This window comes from Castor canadensis, chromosome 3 (assembly GCF_047511655.1).
Source record: "Castor canadensis chromosome 3, mCasCan1.hap1v2, whole genome shotgun sequence".
In the NCBI taxonomy this organism is placed as follows: domain Eukaryota; kingdom Metazoa; phylum Chordata; class Mammalia; order Rodentia; family Castoridae; genus Castor; species Castor canadensis.
Window position 1 is genome coordinate 163,732,659 of NC_133388.1, and position 17,177 is coordinate 163,749,835.

At 37.7% G+C, this 17,177-nt stretch overlaps 1 protein-coding gene across 1 annotated transcript; it reads right to left on the minus strand.

Annotated features, from left to right (window-relative positions):
- Positions 1-2,551: 2,551 nt before the first annotated feature.
- Slc25a32 (solute carrier family 25 member 32) lies at positions 2,552-17,120 on the minus strand. The gene is made up of 7 exons (XM_020176097.2): positions 16,664-17,120; positions 10,489-10,639; positions 8,084-8,169; positions 6,728-6,885; positions 5,399-5,512; positions 5,014-5,159; positions 2,552-4,126 (listed from the first exon to the last, which is right to left on the minus strand). The coding sequence occupies exons 1-7, from the start codon at positions 16,815-16,817 to the stop codon at positions 3,988-3,990; spliced, it is 948 nt and encodes a 315-aa protein (XP_020031686.2). The 5' UTR covers positions 16,818-17,120; the 3' UTR covers positions 2,552-3,987.
- Positions 17,121-17,177: the final 57 nt, after the last annotated feature.

A 17,177-nucleotide genomic window follows, 5' to 3' on the forward strand; every position in this document is an offset into this window, starting at 1 on the left:
TAATCAGGGCCCACCTCTGGGGCAGGGTGAGGCTAATTCTGCCTAAATCACAAAGCTAATAATGGAGGGAGTGGGTAGGTTCCCAAAAGAAATTAAGGCTACTTCAAGAAGAGAAATGGATGCTGGGCAGACAACAGGTATTCATTACAGGTACTTTGAGAGCTTACTTCCTATTTACTCCTTTTGAAAGAAATTTAAGACTTTAAGTAACCCAAAACTTCACATATTTTCTGTATGTTACCTAACACATTTTTAGAAAACAGCATAAAGGTTAAGTAAAGCATTTCACCATATTTATTTCTGTAAGTGATTTTATAAGTGATAAGAGACCTTGCTACAAAAGTAGTAATATATATCTTTAGGATTTTATTTTCAGGAAAGTGTCTACATTCAAAGGAAAATCTAACTCTGATGATTCTTGAATTCAAACATCTTAGTTGGCATCCCTTTTTTACTGTGGCATTTTAAAAACAAAATGACTTAAAAATATTGTCAGACCACAAAAGCATGTATTGAAGTGGATGGCCTTTTCATAAGACAAGACACCCATCATCTTGCATTCTCTGGTGCACAGCTCCAGGTTATTTTTGTTTGTTGGCTTTAAGCATTCTCCCTACAATCATCTTCTGGTTTTCCATTTGCTCAGCCTCCCACACCTCCTCTTCCTAGACTCACACTACTTTTTCAGGCTAGTTTACCTGCCAAACTCTAGGAAAGAAGAGCCCATAGTGAAACGGACACCTGCAGTTCGCCCTACCTACTCAGCTGCTTGCAATCTGTCCTCAGCCTCTATAACTTGAATCTGCTTCAAGTTATCAGTGGCGTCAATATTCATCCTTTTGAAATATTTACATGTGTGATAACATCTTTTGAGTTTGCCCCTCCTATCTCGCTGATCTTCCTGTCATCCCTAAGTTGCAGCCCCACTCTTTGTTCGAATTGCTTTCTTCTTTTTTTACCCAATAAAATTGCAATGAGCAAGGTTTCAAGGATTCTCATGTTCTGGACCCCATCTTACACTGCTCTTCCATTATTATACTACTTGACAGCCAGTGACTCAAGACGGGTCACCATCGGTTTTGTCACAGCTCCCTTTAGGATCTCTTCCTTTAATGTTCGGCTTCAATGTTTTCATGAACTTGCTTTAATTCTGCCCACGGGTGCTGTAAATCACCACCCATGACCCAGTTAGCCAGGTCCAAGCTACCACCAGCTCTTGTAAAAGCTTCCTAACTAGCATCGTTGCTTCTTGCTTGTCTCCTGTTTCTCCACACAATCACCAGTATGACCTCTCAATTTAAACTTACCATGGCTTACAAGACCTGACAAAATCTGGTCTCTACTGTTTGCTGGTCCATGCACTACATTACGCTCTGTATTTGGACTGATTCATTTAACCCAGTCAATAATCTCATAGCTATGTATTCTGGGTATTTAATATGGTTATTTGCAGCAGATGCTGTTGGTGGCTCACCCAGCTTCCTTTTTCAGGGATGGTCACATCCTAGCTTCTGCAGGTGGAGGCTGGTTAAAAGCTCACCCTTTTTGGAGGATTGCCCGTGGCTAAAGAGAAGTACCTAGCTAGCTCCCAGCTCTTCTCCCCATAGTTTAGTAAGCCAATGACTGCCTACTTTGAAAACCTAATGGCCCAGCCCCCTCACCATCTGGCTGGACAAACTCTGTGGTCCAATTCATTCTGGAGAGCTATGTAGGATCAGGCGAAGGCTATACTACCTATGAAACTCTTCTTCCCCTGCCCTCCTGTTTTCTTTGCTCCTTCACAGATTTCTAAAATACTCCTTCATCTCAGGCATTGCTAGAGGAACTGATCTAAGACATCATCTTACAGATGAGGAAGTCTGAGAAAGAGATGAGATGATTTGCCTCAGGTCAAACAGAAAATAAGGATGAAATTTGAATCCAGTCTGGTTCTCCAAACTGCACTCTTTCCCAACATACTCAAGTGGTCACTTCTCTAACCTCCTTTTCCTTATTCATCCCTTCTAGGTAACTTAATTTCTGCTCCACGACTTTTGTACTTCTTAGTCTACCTAGAATGTGTTTTTTCTATCTCTTTGTGGTTTGCTTCCTCACGTCTTTCAAAATGCTTCAAATACTATCTCCTCAAAAAGATCTTTCTTCACACCAACCATCTGACCTAAGATGGCAACACTATCCTCAATTCCACCTTTGTTTTATTCATAGCATTCAACACCAGAAATATCACACATGTATTCATCTTTTGTCACTCACAAAAACTGAAAATTCCCAGAAGGCAAGAACATTGCCTAGCACACTTACTGCTGTTATCTCAATGCCTGGTAATATAACTGGCACAGAGCAGGTACTCAGTAACTATTGTTGAATGACTGAAATGAGTTCTTTCTCAGAACTCTACAGGATTTTATAGAAATTTCTTTGCCTGTTCTTAACCTAGAACTATACTTACTGAATGCATATTTTATTATGCAAACATGTATGGTCTTTAGAGGACAAGAATTGTCTTGATGTGGAAGCACATAGGATTATATGTTGATGTTAACTCTAAAACTCCAAATATCAACTGTAGTTTATTTTTCCATTTAGGTATTATTATTAGGATTTCATACGAATTATAGTGTAAGTCTATGAGTGAGAAAAAATACACCATAATTTATAAAGCATTCCTACACATGTTACATGATAGTACAGCAAATACAATTAGGTACTTATCATTTTATCTTTATTTTAAAAACAATGTCATTTCCAAAATATAAAAAAAAATAGACCTATTTTCAAAGAACCATTTAAACATGGCTTTGATCACAATGTTTTATTTACAAGAGCACTCAGAGATATGATAAATAAAATGATTTTTTTGACATTCTTTTGGGAGTAGGCCTTTGTATTTATGGATATCCACAATGACTCTTACAAATAAAATCAATAGTGGCCATTAATGTAATTTGTATTTCAACCTAAATTTGAGCAATCAATGTAGATTTATCACTTATTTGGGTCTGGATCCATAAATCTGAAAACTAAAGTAGAAAGTTGGTCATTTCTATTCAGTTTTTAAAAAACACATTCCAAACACTTCAGCAACTATAAAAGATAGCCTATTTAGCATCTATGATAAGTAATTTATAGCTATATGTGCTAAATAAAAGCTGACACAGCTGGATCCTAAAAGTTCAGAGTTTATAACTTTGAACTACACTAACTACTTGTGCCAATAAACAAGTGGGCCCACGATTACATCTTAACTTATAGATGAGCTTCTAGAAAAATAATTAACAATTAAATGACAAAAGATGTCAGCTATTTCTCAGAGAAGTATGTAACTTCCTCCATTTCCATAGTTAGTGTGCTCCAATTGCAATAAAAATACGGTACATTTACAGTGGACTTTTTATCACAATAATAAAATATCACCACTCAAAATAGTCTGGATTTGGGTAATACCTTATTTAGTAAATCCTTAAAATTTAAAGAGCTAGGGGGTGACTCAAATGGTAGAGTGTTGGCTAGCAAGCGTGAGGCCTTAAGTTCAAACCCCAGAACTGCCAAAAAAAAAAAAAAAAAGAGCTTAAGTTACCCTTGAAATAAATAATGACATTCTTGTAAGAAGCCACTTTCTTGCTAGTGCACAAAGGTCAATTTTAAAACCAATAAAGGCAAATGAGCTCAGAAAAAGGGTATTCATCTAATCTATTTACAAATGTTGTAAACTAGTTTCTACTTGAAAAATGAAATGGAGAAATTTGTGAAATTCTACACATGGTTCCACTTCTAACATTATGTTGATGGCGAGGGAAGCCCAGTTCTACACAGATAGAGAAGCTAAGCAGCAAATATGGAGAAGACTTAGCAGTTCTTTGACTTCTAATGATTACAGACAAACTTTGATTATGAGTCAGGTTGCTGTGCAGCATTCTGTTGAGTTTTATGTGTCAAACACAAAGGAGTTTGTTTCTGTCTGGGTAGATATCCTGGAATTATCTTCTTTTAGCTTACTTTCTTTTCTCTAAGGTCAAGTAAGAAATATGAAACATTTTCATATACCACAAAGGTAATACAGCAGGCTGGAGTCACTCTAATCAAATTGGGAGCAATTCCTTTGTAAAATCCACCGATGCCTTCTTTCCTTTAAAGGGAGAAAATAAATGCTTAACTTCCCAATTAGCAAGCCTAAAGATACAAACATTCAACGGATACAAGGCATGCAGTAAGCAGTCAAACATAATTCCGATTTGAAGCCATGTTTACAATGTCCTGAAGTAAGGCAGTTTATGAACCACTTTATGGGGGCTTACATTTCTTTTATGAACTGACTGAGGAAGACAGGGTAGGGACATCTCAAAGCTGAACTGGAAAGTGCTTTAAATTAATCATCTCCTATATACTTTTAATGATGGACAGCCAGGAGGTTTTAACTAATTAAATGTAGACATTAAAAGTCTCAAGCCTTTACAACACTAAATATATCATACACTAAAAGAAAATTGTATTTCCTTAATGCCTAGAATAGGGTATAGACCTAGAAGTTGCCACTTAGTTTCTCATTCAGTACTTCTTAAATTGAACTAAATCTAAGCATTCTAAATACTCTGCTCAAGCTTTTTAGAATCAAAGGGAAGTATGGGGAAGTCTACCTAAAATCTCTTATTCTCATGCTGAATTCAGAACATGTATCTCTTCCAAACACGGAGACAAGTAGTTGCACAAGTTACGGGGTTTGTAGCAGGCGTGGTCCTTCTCAACCGTATTAAACTAGGTTTCTGACTTCCATATTTAATACCATTCACATATTTTATAATACCTGAATTTCGTTTATTTTTTCAAAGCATTTTCATGTATCTTATTTCACTTTTATAACTACTTTAATAGTTTAACTTTACAAATGAAGAAATTTAGCCTTAGAGAGAAAGCAGAGACCACCAGTACACTTTTACAACAAGTTGGCCTTTGCTATCACTTGTATCAAATGGAGGTCTATTACGTACAAGAAACTTCCTCAGGGCATGCTCTCACCTCCATGTTTTTGTGATCACATCCACCACACCACTGTAAGACATGTGCTGATCCTGAAGACGGGCTCTCACAACTTGATACGGGTATGTTGCTGCCACAGCAAATATTTTAGACAGTGCCGCAACAGATATATACTCTGCTGTGCTCTAAAATGAAAACAAATCATTCATGACTTTCTTTAGACAAATTTCTTTAAAAACACAGAAGTAAAAACTATATACAACCCCACCCAAAAAACCATTTAAATGAATCTTTACATGAAAAATACTGTAGTGGCAGTCAGTATACTGTCATAACAATATTACTGAAGTAAGCATATTAAAAATTTCTACCTATTAAATACCCATAAAAGTAAACAATATCATTTCTATAAGAATCATCTTACCAACTTGGCCTCTGGTAATCTATCGATATGCTGGTTGTACTTCAACTTCAGTAACTCATATGCCATAAACTGAAGGGCACCATGTGATGTTCCAAACAGCCCAGGAACAAATCCCTAAAGGAGAGTAATTTTAAAAAGCCAAACTAAAGAAATTTTAGAGAAAGATGTATTTAGGTAAAATATTCTGTCTCTCCTTTAATAATACTTTAAGCAAATGCATTTAAGTTTGATAGAAATCACTGTTTTTATATAGGTTAAAAACAGTACTCTCTATTTCTCAAGCTGTTTATAGATTTCATGTTAATTTCCATTAAGCTGCATGTATACAAACATAAAGACCCATCTTATCAAGAGCTGGGGTATGGGCAGGAAGTTAAACTTAGTTAAGAAAGTAAAGGTGGTGATATTTCAACTGATTCAGCATAGGTATTTAAAAATAGTAAGGTGAGAAGTGATAAAACAAAATATAGAATTAAATGATACAATTCTAAAAAGTTTTTGCCTACGGTCAGGAACCTATAATCTCAACTTCATAATATAACCATTTTAAAAGCTATTACACAATTTTTTGAAAAACAAAGTAAAATTCAATGTATCTAACTTTGATTTTAAACTATGTGTGGCCTAAAAACTTTTTTTAATGGTGATAAGCAAGAGTGGGAGTAGAAGGCAGAAAATGGTGAAGTGGGAAAAGAATGAAAAAAAATGTATATACATGTAAATAAATGTAAAAATAAAATAAATTTCTTTAAAAAAAGAGGCAAAATGAAGTACTGGTTGAATGGTTTGTAAACAATAGACAGGAAAAGTGAAGGAAAAAAAAAAAAAGATCTTGCTGCCAATAGGAAGAAATTTCAAAAATACTGCATTTGATCCTCAGCTACACACTACACACAAAACCCAAACAAACGAATTCAAAAAACTGCAAGTAAGCAAGAGGCTGAATTTTTTTTTTTGGTTGCTATTTTTTCAATTCATTAAGTCTGAGGTCAATAAAAATTCCAATAAAATAAGTTCCTGTTGGACTCATTTCATCTCTTGTTGATACTACCCTATGCCCAGTTCCCAAGACTGTAAGGAAGGGATGACCTGGTTGTGTGACTTACTGAAAAAACACCTGACAGAGTTTTAGACAGTTCTCACACCTACCAGTGTCACAAAGGTACATAGTAATGAACATATACAACTTAGAGGTTTCAGTTTTCATTAAGTTATTTCTTGCATAAGGTTGGCTTCTTTTTAGGACTAAGTACAGGTTATTCAGAAGTGAGACAAAAGAACAAATGTACAAATAAAACAGTTATTTGAAATATACTGATAATTTGTTACCTTATACAATCCACGCACACCTTCATTCTTATATATTTTCACAAGTGCGTCAAACATTCCTTTATATTGTCGCTGTGGAGCATTGACACCATCATACTGTAACATAAGGCGAGTTTTTGTCACCCATAAGGGGTTTGTAATGCAGAGAGTCATGGCTCCTAAAATCAGATTTGAAGAAGGCTACTTAGCATGCAGGTATTTTCTCACTTAATCCAAATTAACAGTCTATTACATAAAGAATGAGATCACAGGGGCTGTATCTACACAACAGTGACGTGGTCTCTGAGGCACGGTCTCATGGTCAAAAGGTCGACAGTTTTTGGTGGTTATCAAAAGTAAATGTGGTTAGTGAGAGGGAAACTAAGAGGAAGATGGAAATGTGAAACACTTTCCTTCTGAGGGGATAGCAAAGATGTCCTGACTGTTAAACAGTGCGGCCTGCTGTAGAGCCTGGATGGGAACAAGACACAGATTTTAGGAGCAGGACACAGCATAAACCGGACAAACTGAGGATTAGGGGAAGAGAACCAGGAATCCAGTGCCTCAAGCATTTGTCCAAAGGGGTTCATATGTATACCCAACTCTATCACAGTCTTCCTCAAATTCATTAAAAGTAGCCACTACGCCTCAAGAACTAACCATGTAGTAAGTCACATTTTACATTCTTTATAGGAGGTGGCAATTTTGAAAAAAAAAAACAAACTTCATCTAAGACAGTTACATTTTTCATTTACTCTATTTCGTCAGGGGCCTTTCACTGAATAAATATCAAGTCCTATTATGATTCAGATCTCTGGTGGCTGGGTATTCAAAAGTAAGATAGTCCTTGTCTTAAAAAATAACCAGTAAAGAAACCACGGGTGTAGGATTTATAAAGACTTACGGGTCTTACTTTGTTTTTCCTTCTGGATAATATACATAAAGCAGACAAAGAAATAAGGCTACTAAATTACTTAATTTGAAAACTGAAGTTATAGTTTAAAGAAACACTATACCAAATCATCTTAATCTATTAGGGATTCGTAACTTTTCTAAACCATACCACCCTTTGTGGTTAAAAAAATTAACCTATCCAGAGTCATCAATAAGAATTCCTACTAAGGCTGGTGGAGTGGTTCAAGTGGTAGAGCACCTACCTAACAAGCATGAGCCCTTGAGTTCAAAGCCCATTAAAATAAAAAATAAAAATCAAGTTTAGAGGCTGAGACAGAAGGTTCAGAGTCTGAGGCAAAGGCTGGACTACATATGGAGTTCAAGGCCAGCCTGTGGCACAAAACAAATCCCTACCTCAAAAACCCAAAACAAAACAAACAAATCAAGTTTGGAAGATGTTTTCTTTTTCACACGTTGCCTTACCAGCTTCCGCAGCCGAGATGAGATATTCTGTTGCCTCTAACTGTTCAGCTCTTCCTTCTGTCTTATATGATTTGATGGCATTGTAACTAAAAGAATTAATCATGAGCAGTTCATTTGGTGTCATAAAGCAGTAAAGTCTGTCTTAAAGTGTAATTTAGCAACACTATCCTCAAAGTAAACATCAATGCATAAAGCAACCTCAAAATAAGGCCTCATTTAAGAACAGATATGCTGAGAATGGTTTACTGTAGAATTGTAACACTTCGTCCCACAAATGTATATGCCCAGCAGTATATACATATATATGAAATATTCCATCATACACTCAGCAATTAAAAACAAAAACAAGAAAACTGGAAGAAGGGGAGGATTTAGTGGTGATGCAGAATGGGAAGAAAAGACAAAAGAGACAAAGCAGGGCACCTAACAAATGTGTGCTGAGTATCTATGTCCAGGAACTATATAGTTGGCTTTCTGATAAAAAGATAAATGTGTAATGTATCTTTCTAACAGATTAACAAGGACCACAAGCGACATATAAAAAATCATAATAAAAGACAACACAGTTGCATAGACTCAGAAACTGTGATTGAGATCACAGACTGCTTGGTGTGGGAGGTGACAGTGAGCTGGGTGTTAACAGGCACAATTTCAACAGGGAAAGAGATGAGCATGGGAAAAGCGACACAAAAAGGTGGACAGAAAGACAGGGAAAAGTGAGCCACAACAGAGTGGCAGACTGAGATTTGGCTCTTATTTGGCAGAAAATAGCCACTAAATGTTTCTGAACAAGGGAGTCATATCGGGCCTGTTTTCTTTAACTCTAATTTCCACTTTCCTCTTGAAAGAAGATCTAAGTTGGATACATCTTTATTTTAACATGAAACAATCTGTTCTATTATAAGAAATTCTTATCATATAAACCTTTACTCATATGGCTTGTCCTTAGAAACTACCTCAAAGAATCTCTACAACTCGAACTTATAAAGCATGTATGTTTTACACACACACTCACACATGTGTGTATAGTTTCACCCATCTAAATATGACAAGAATGAAAAGAAAAATATTTAAACAATACTAAGATTGAACTTTATTTTGCTTTCACTTAAAAGATATTTTAAGATTTCCTTGGATACTGTCATAAACTTATGAGTGATCACATCTACACGTAATACAAAGGAGAAAAAGGGAAATAGACTGAGCTTTGATGTTTTCCTGTAAATGCCGTCCACGAAAAGAGAAAAGCTTCTCCAGAATTCCTGGATTCAGTTTCAAATATCAGAGGCATGCTCACCGCAGCATGTGATCCTCCACTGCTCTGTCGTGATGCTTTGTTACTGTGCTCCTATACACCCAGTAAACTCACTGTGCGTGCCGTAGGCACTTTCTGTGTTTCTTCAGGAGGCATGCAATAGCAATTTTTCAAAAGTGATGATATATGACAGGTTCAAGGAGTAAGGAAATGAAAGAGTGGGGAAGATGATGGAGCAGGTCAAATAAGAGGCGTGAGGGAATATGCCTCAAACTCTTTCAGAAGGCTGGCCTTTGCTTTCTGTCCTCAACAGGGATCTCCTATGGGGCATGTTATCATGAGGACTCCAAGATCCTTCTCTCGTGCTTTTCCAACTTCATTATGTATCAAATGCATTTCTGTAAGCCATCTCAAATATTCTTGGACTCTGGTTAAGAATAAGTAGCTGTCATACTACTAGAGTATTTATAAAATGTTCTATTTTTGGGGGCCCTCTAGAACTACTCTCTTATAAATGGAGAAAATTATTTGTTTAAATAACCATCAAAATGGATACCAAAGAGGACTCAAATTCATAGGATTCATTTTAGAAAACAGTTTCAGGTTCCACAGTCTCTGTAACACTTTATAAAACTACTAATAAAAAGCAAAGTGGCTTATTCAACTTTTTCTAGTCTATGGCTGTTAGAAATGTTCGAGTAATCATATGGCTAAAACACCTGGAAATCCTAAAAAGACTTCATAATTTCACTGTGAATTTGAGTTAGCTGCTTTTCAAATGGTTTTAACTAAAAGATTTCTTCGAATCTGTGAGTATTCAGCTTACAAATGTAATCTATTGAACATTTCATCTTCCTAAATTTATCTCAAAGAAATGGCTTCTGTAAAAGTATTTCTCCTCAATACCTCATCCCTTCACCTTTTTCCTATTACAAATTTTCTTCCAGACTAGTGCTTTTGGTAACAGCTGGCAGAGAAGGAAACAAACAAGCCATTTTGCTTTCTGGGCCTTCCAATTCAGACAACCTGATTAAATAACTCATCTTTCTTCAACATATGTAAATCATAAGAAAAAAATGCTACTTAAAAAGATCACTAAAAACAAAAATTCCCTTTTATTTATAGTGTAAAATCTCCCAGATTTACTCACAAGAAAAAGTAGAGACCCCAGGATAAACCTGCACCCCACACGTTTGGTGTTGCTCCTTGATAAAGTCCTCGTAGTCCATCAACTTTCCAAATGGTAGTCAAGCAATGTAAAATTCCTTTATACTTTGGTCTCAGTTCCAATCCATCACTCACTGCATTAAAGGATACACAAAGTTGGGTGAGAACAAAGTTCTAGCTCAGCAACACAGACAAACACAGATACTGGGCTGGGCATATAGCTTAGTGGTAGAGCACCTGCCTACCATGTATGAGGCTCTGGGTTTGATTCCCAGCATCTCAAAAATAAAACAACCACAGATACCACACAATTATCTAACTAAAAGAGATAAATTCAGAAGAAAACTTTCTTAGATAATGGAAAGTAATTTTCCATTATTAATACATTCATGAATTTATCAAAGTATTTATTGACGGCACTCTAAACACTCAATGTTTTAAGAAGTGTTAAGATTAGCTCCTTATTTGATATATTGTAAGTAACTTTGTAAATGGCACAATGTACCCCTACCCAGCACAAATATAAAAAAAAAAAAAAAAAAAGAAGATTTGCTCCCAAAAAGTCTCATAGGCAAATAGGCTTAAACACTTAAATTTTGTTTTTATTTTATATTCATAATACATTCATTTTATATTGTCTATTATCTTACATCCAAGATTAAGGATTTAAATATTCAAAAATATTACTCAAAAAAAGAATCTAGCCAGACACCTCAATTACATCAAGAATACTAGAAGACGTGAGGAGTGGCAGGAAAGAAACATGGGGAACGGGCTAAATAACTTTCTGAAAATTCTTCCCATCTTTCCCACCAACACACACACTCACCAAAATCACAATAGAGTAGGAAAGTCTTTCACTTGAGCGCACCAAAAACTGAACTATCTTTCCCCATTCATTGAAGCTTCTCTTATTCTAGCATTGTCTACAAGCTCAACAAGTGCTCCTACCATCCACACAGGTACTCATGCTAGGTACCTGTGAACCATCTATGACCCTCTTCCTTCCATCCCCTTCCCTTTGGTTCTATTGCATAAATCTCTCTTGGACCTGTCTACAACTCTCAGTCAACAGTGCTGCTATCATCCTACTTCAAGACACTTTTAGTTCTCAACTAGCAACGGCATTTTGAAACTCAAATTGCTTCTCATCTTTTTTTGCTACTGTAAAAAGTTTTCTAAAGAATATTCTGCAAAACAATTTCTGTGAGTTCTTATTATTTCTTTGGCATTAGCTATTCAAATATGGAATACAGGTCAAGGGGTATAAATGTAAAGCTATAAATACATGCTAAAACTGCTCTCCAGAAGGTTTACACAAATTATAGTCCACCAATCACATAAGCATGCCCAGCTCACTGGCCAATTGCTTCTACTGTGTAAAATGGAGTCTGACAAATGAGCATCACTGACTGTTTACCACTGTCAGGCAAAAGGGGGAAAGTCAGTTTCATCATTAACCTGTCAGGGTTACACTATGAGATGAGATTAAAGTACACTAGGCTTTCTCTGGGTTTGACATTTCCCTTTTTGGTTACCCAGCCTTAACCTTTCTGAGCTTCAGCATCCTCGTTCATAAAATAAGGGCAAATGTCACCTACCTCAGACTTTGTGTTTGTACCCAAGTTTAAATGCACATGACACAGTGACTGGCTGTTGAGAAGTGTTTTGCCATGAACTTTATAATCTTTCTAGTGCTTCCCTGAGATTTTTGTCTCATTCTGACAAAATTGTTCTGCAAAGTATCTTTCCATTTTCTTCAATAAGCTTACAATGTAATCTCTCTCTTGAGATTAAAGGAAAACTACACCACAAAAACACTACCTTTGCTTTTCAAAGGTATAAACTAATGCTTGCTTTATTGTTTTGAGAAATTACTTAATTCTAGGGTATCAAGTAATCTGGACACAGGGCATTTAAGGAGATAATTAAGGTTAAAAGGCTATCTACAAGCCAAGGAGAGCATCCTCACTAAGAATCAACTTTTCCAGCACCTTCATCTTGGACTACCAGCCCCCAGATCTGTGAGGAAATAACTGTTGTTTCAGGCACACTATGTGGTATTTTATTATAGCAGGCCTAACTGCAAAGGTCCTTGAAAATCACACAAAAGAGTTTGGCTATGATCTCAAAGCCTCGTATTTCCAAAACTTGTGTTCACCTATGTCTAAAATAATCAAATACATATTTTTAAAAGGAAATTCTTATGTCCTCAAGCAGAATGAATTTGAAGGCAGAAAATCTAGAAGAAAAAAAGAGACAATGGTATTGAAGTAAACACCTGAATGAGGGCCTCCTTAAGGTCAAATTAAAATTGCTATAAAGCCAGGCACCAGTGGCTCACGCCTGTAATCCTAGATAGTCAGAAGGTAGAGAGCAGCCAAGGCAACAAAAAGCAAGACCCTATTTGAAAAATACCCAACACAGAAAGGGGACTGGCAGAGTGTGTCAAGTGGCAGAATGCCTGCCTAGCAAGTATGAAGCCCTGAGTTCAAAAACCTCAGCATCCAACCCCTCAAAAACACTGCTACAAAGACACAGTAATTTTTTAGTTTAAAATGACCTCAAAATTATGGGTCTCACACCACTGCTAAAATGGCCCATGACAGCTCTAAAGATCCCAAAACACACAAGTTGAAGAGAAAAAAGTCTGGTGTAGAGGAGGAGGCGAAAACACAGGCTTTAATTTTAAACTCGTTTTTGAGGAAAGACAATAAAGACTTTTAAAAAATTACCACCTGGCACTACCATTAGTTTTACACCACCTCTCCTCCATTATAATTCAAGAGTTTTCTGAATAAAACAGATCCTCTCTATTTGTGCTCTATATTGGTGTTTTACTTTTATTTTTTGCAGTTATTAGGAGCTGATCCCAGGGCCTCAATAATGATAGGCAAGCACTCTACCAATGAGCTATATGCCCAGCCTTTACAACAAAAAACAAAAAACTTTGGGACAGAGTTTCCATAATCGCCCAGGCTGGCCTTGAACTTGTCGTCTCCTGCCTCATCCTCCTGAGTGGCTGGGATTGCAGATATGTGCCACAATGCTTGGCAATATATTGGCATTTTAAAAACCACAGATGGGTCATAAAATTATGCAGATCAATGGTATTTCTTTTTTCTTATTTGTTTTTTTAAGAACCCCTTTAGTGGCAGTTGGCATTGTTTAACCTCCTAAAATATTCCCTTCTTTTGGCATGTTTCATACCACATCCTCTTGACTTTCCTCTTCTTTGACACTGAATTTCCCTGGACCCCCTTTCCTCTGCCAATCCTTAAATATTCCCACCCAACAAAGGTAGTCTCTTGATCACTAAATAGCAGTTTCATTGCCATCTTTGGGCTCTGGTATCTCCATCTCTAGTCCTGATCTCACTCCTAAAATCCAATCCTAGCTTCTGTTTCTATGTCATAAAAGACATGTCAATTTAGCAGCTTCTTAGCTTTCTGGAATTGTTCTTTATATTCATAAGTGACATTTAAAGTTTCCCTTTAGCTACACCAAACTACACACTCAGCTTTGAACAGTATATGCTATGAATCAGACTTCCTGGGTTTGAATTCTAATTCTAACACTTATTGTAAGATCCTGAGTATTTGTTTCATTACTCTTTGCCTCAGTTTTCTCATCCATAAATGAGGAAAATAACAGAATCTAACTCTAAAAATTACAAAGAACTAAATGAGTTAATACATGCAAGACCTTGAGACTCTGGAATACTGAGTCTTGCAATATCATATACATAAAAAATGTTACTGTGTGCTGGTCATTACTGGATTCTATGTTTTGCTTCCTTCATTAATATTATAGACGTAGCAATATTTTCTTTCCATATCCTTCAAAAAAACTCACACATCTTGAACTTGTACGTTAGGCTTTTGAATTATTTTAGCAAATTATTATTTTTACATTCTTTGGGGCTCTTGCGATTCTTGAGGATTTAAAATTACATCTTGAGTTATAACAGACTTCAACAATCACCTAATGCAACCTTGCTACCCAACACAAGAATATTTTCCAATCATCCAACCTGTCTCACTACTTCCAGTCATCCTGAGTTTCATTTCAGAACACCACCACTTTGCCATGCCAAGTTCTGACTCCCTTTATTGCCACTCAACCTATGTCTGACATTAGGATGGACTCACAGTGAGGCAGCTCCCTTCCCACATAGAAGTTCTCTACGTATCTTAAGTTTTTTTCTCCTTTCACATTAAACTAGTTCCTCAAGTTTTCTCACATGAAACCATTTCTAATGTTTCTACAACTCTGAACACACTGGAGTTCCATGTCATATTTGAATTCACTGAAAATTTCTAGGTTTGGTTTCATAGCACATTCATTCACTACTAATCCCTACTCCATCACTAGGTATTAATCTTATTAAGTGGGTTTAATTATAGGAAAGCACAAAAACCACAGTAGGTTATTTAGAATTGATGCTGACCACTCAACTATCTTAACTTCCATTATTCATCTTCCTAAAATTTCCTCTTATCTATCACCATTTTACACTCACACTGTCCTGCTTTTGAGGCCTAGATCTTTAATTAGGGGTCCTATCCAATCTGAATCCCTTTTTTTTTTTTTGTCCCTTTTTTGTCACCTAAGTCCCTAGTTTCCCAACACTCTTTCCCCACTTCTTCAAGAAGTGGCACCAATCTCAGTACCAAGAACTCCCTTCCCTCACGCAGTCTGTGTTCCCGCACTATCTTAAACTCACCAGGCCAACCACACTCTTGCTCAACAATCATTCCAACTCCACCTGTTTTGCTCCTACACAAAGTTGCTAAAGACCCCAAGACATACAGGCCCACATCTACAGCCAAGACCAAAATTCTTCATTCATGTCCAAGCCACTGTACCAGGGATTCATAGAGGCAGTATGGTGAGTGCCTAAGTGCCAGAGGGCTTAGAGCTGAACTGCCTAAGTTCAACTCCCAGATCCACCTTTACAATCTTGTAACTTGGGTAAATTAGCCAATTTCTATTATTATCATCTTCATGAAAGGGATGATAAATTCACAGTACTCTGAGTGAGGTCAAGATTTGAAAGCTCTTTGTTCATTGTCTTGCTCCTAGTAAAAGCTTAATGAAGGTAGTAACTTTCATAATTATCTGTACATGCATAATAAGCATGAAATTATATGCCTTTCTGGTGTTTTTTCTAGAGATTAACATCCACAATTTTCACCTGTTTTCCTTCATAAAATGGTGTCTTGTCTCCTCTGGCTATCAAAATATTAATTCTGTGGAGAACCTCAAAATCGTTTTACCAACACATAGGGCCATCCACAATCTATGATCTTGACAGTCTACTTATATTCTATTTTGTATTTGGATTTATTTCACTTTGCCCATGATTTTACAATGGTCTTTTATGAATAAGTTTCAAGCCTACAATTAAAACTGTAAGTTCCCTAGGGCATGAACTTTGTCAGATGCTTCTGTAGCCCAGAGAGCAGTTTGAGACATAGATCAAGTAAATTATCCAGATTTACTGTAGGAGAAAACACTGCTGCACAATTAACTTAACAGAATTTAACTTGTAGTAACAACTGAAACACCAGAAAACAGTTTTCAAATGAAGCTACCAAAGATCATCTCTGAAAGTATCTTTTCCAGAATTTGGCGTTGGGATTAACTTCTAAAGTGCTTTGCTAATTTCATTAATTAATTCACTTAATACACAAACAAGACAGTACAGGAATTCCAGCTCCTTTTACCTTCACAGGGCATTGTACACTCTGCGACTATCCCAAACATAAAGAAGCCTTTAAGAAAATTCTATTCCAAACCTACACTCCCACCCATCTGCAGGATTGCTCTCTACCCCAGGCATTTGCCCTTTCCTTTCAGTTTGCGCTGCAGACACGTGGCTGCCCTAAGCTCTCAAAGCACCCCCAAAAATGAATGATTTGCACGTGTGAGCACAAATGTGATAATCCCCTGGTCCCAGACCTTCACCCAGCAAAGCGGGCGGCCAGGCCGCTCTCCCCATCTTCAAATCTAGTTCCAGATGAGGCTGGGCATTGATTGCATCTTCAACGCCCTCCTCACATTACGGCGCGGGGGAAACCAAGGCCTCCTTTTGGGTCTTTACACCCAGGTCGGGCTGACGGCGCGGGGAGCGGCGAGTGTCTGGGCAGGCTTACCCGCGAAGCGGATTTTCACAAGGTCCAGCGGGTGCAGCGCGAGGTTGGACAAGACCCCGCCACTCACGCCGGCTACCAGGTTCTCGTACCGGACGTGGCGGAATACCGTGCTCCACGCTGACGACCCAGACACCGGCTGGCCCTGTCCCGTCATAGGCTCGGGGCCCGCCACCACGGAGCCCAGCGCCGCGGAGGTGGGACGGGAGGCAGTGGCCGCCACCGTGGCAACGAGCACAAGCCTACTTCCGGGTGTGGCCAGAAAACTCTGGCGCCAGAGCGGGGAATTCAACCCCGGAGACCCAGGCGTAAAAGGGCGTAAGGGAACCAAGCCGCACGTCACGCCGACAGAGACCTTGAGGGAGGAGAGCAGCTCGGTCAGTCCCCGCCCTGCCTCGCCCACAGCAGCTGAGGGCCCAGGACAGAAAACGTGGATGTTAAAGCGTCACCTGAAGAACCGCCCCCTGCCAACCTTTCCCGGCACAACTACGGAGTGCCGCGGGAGCCAGTTGAGCCA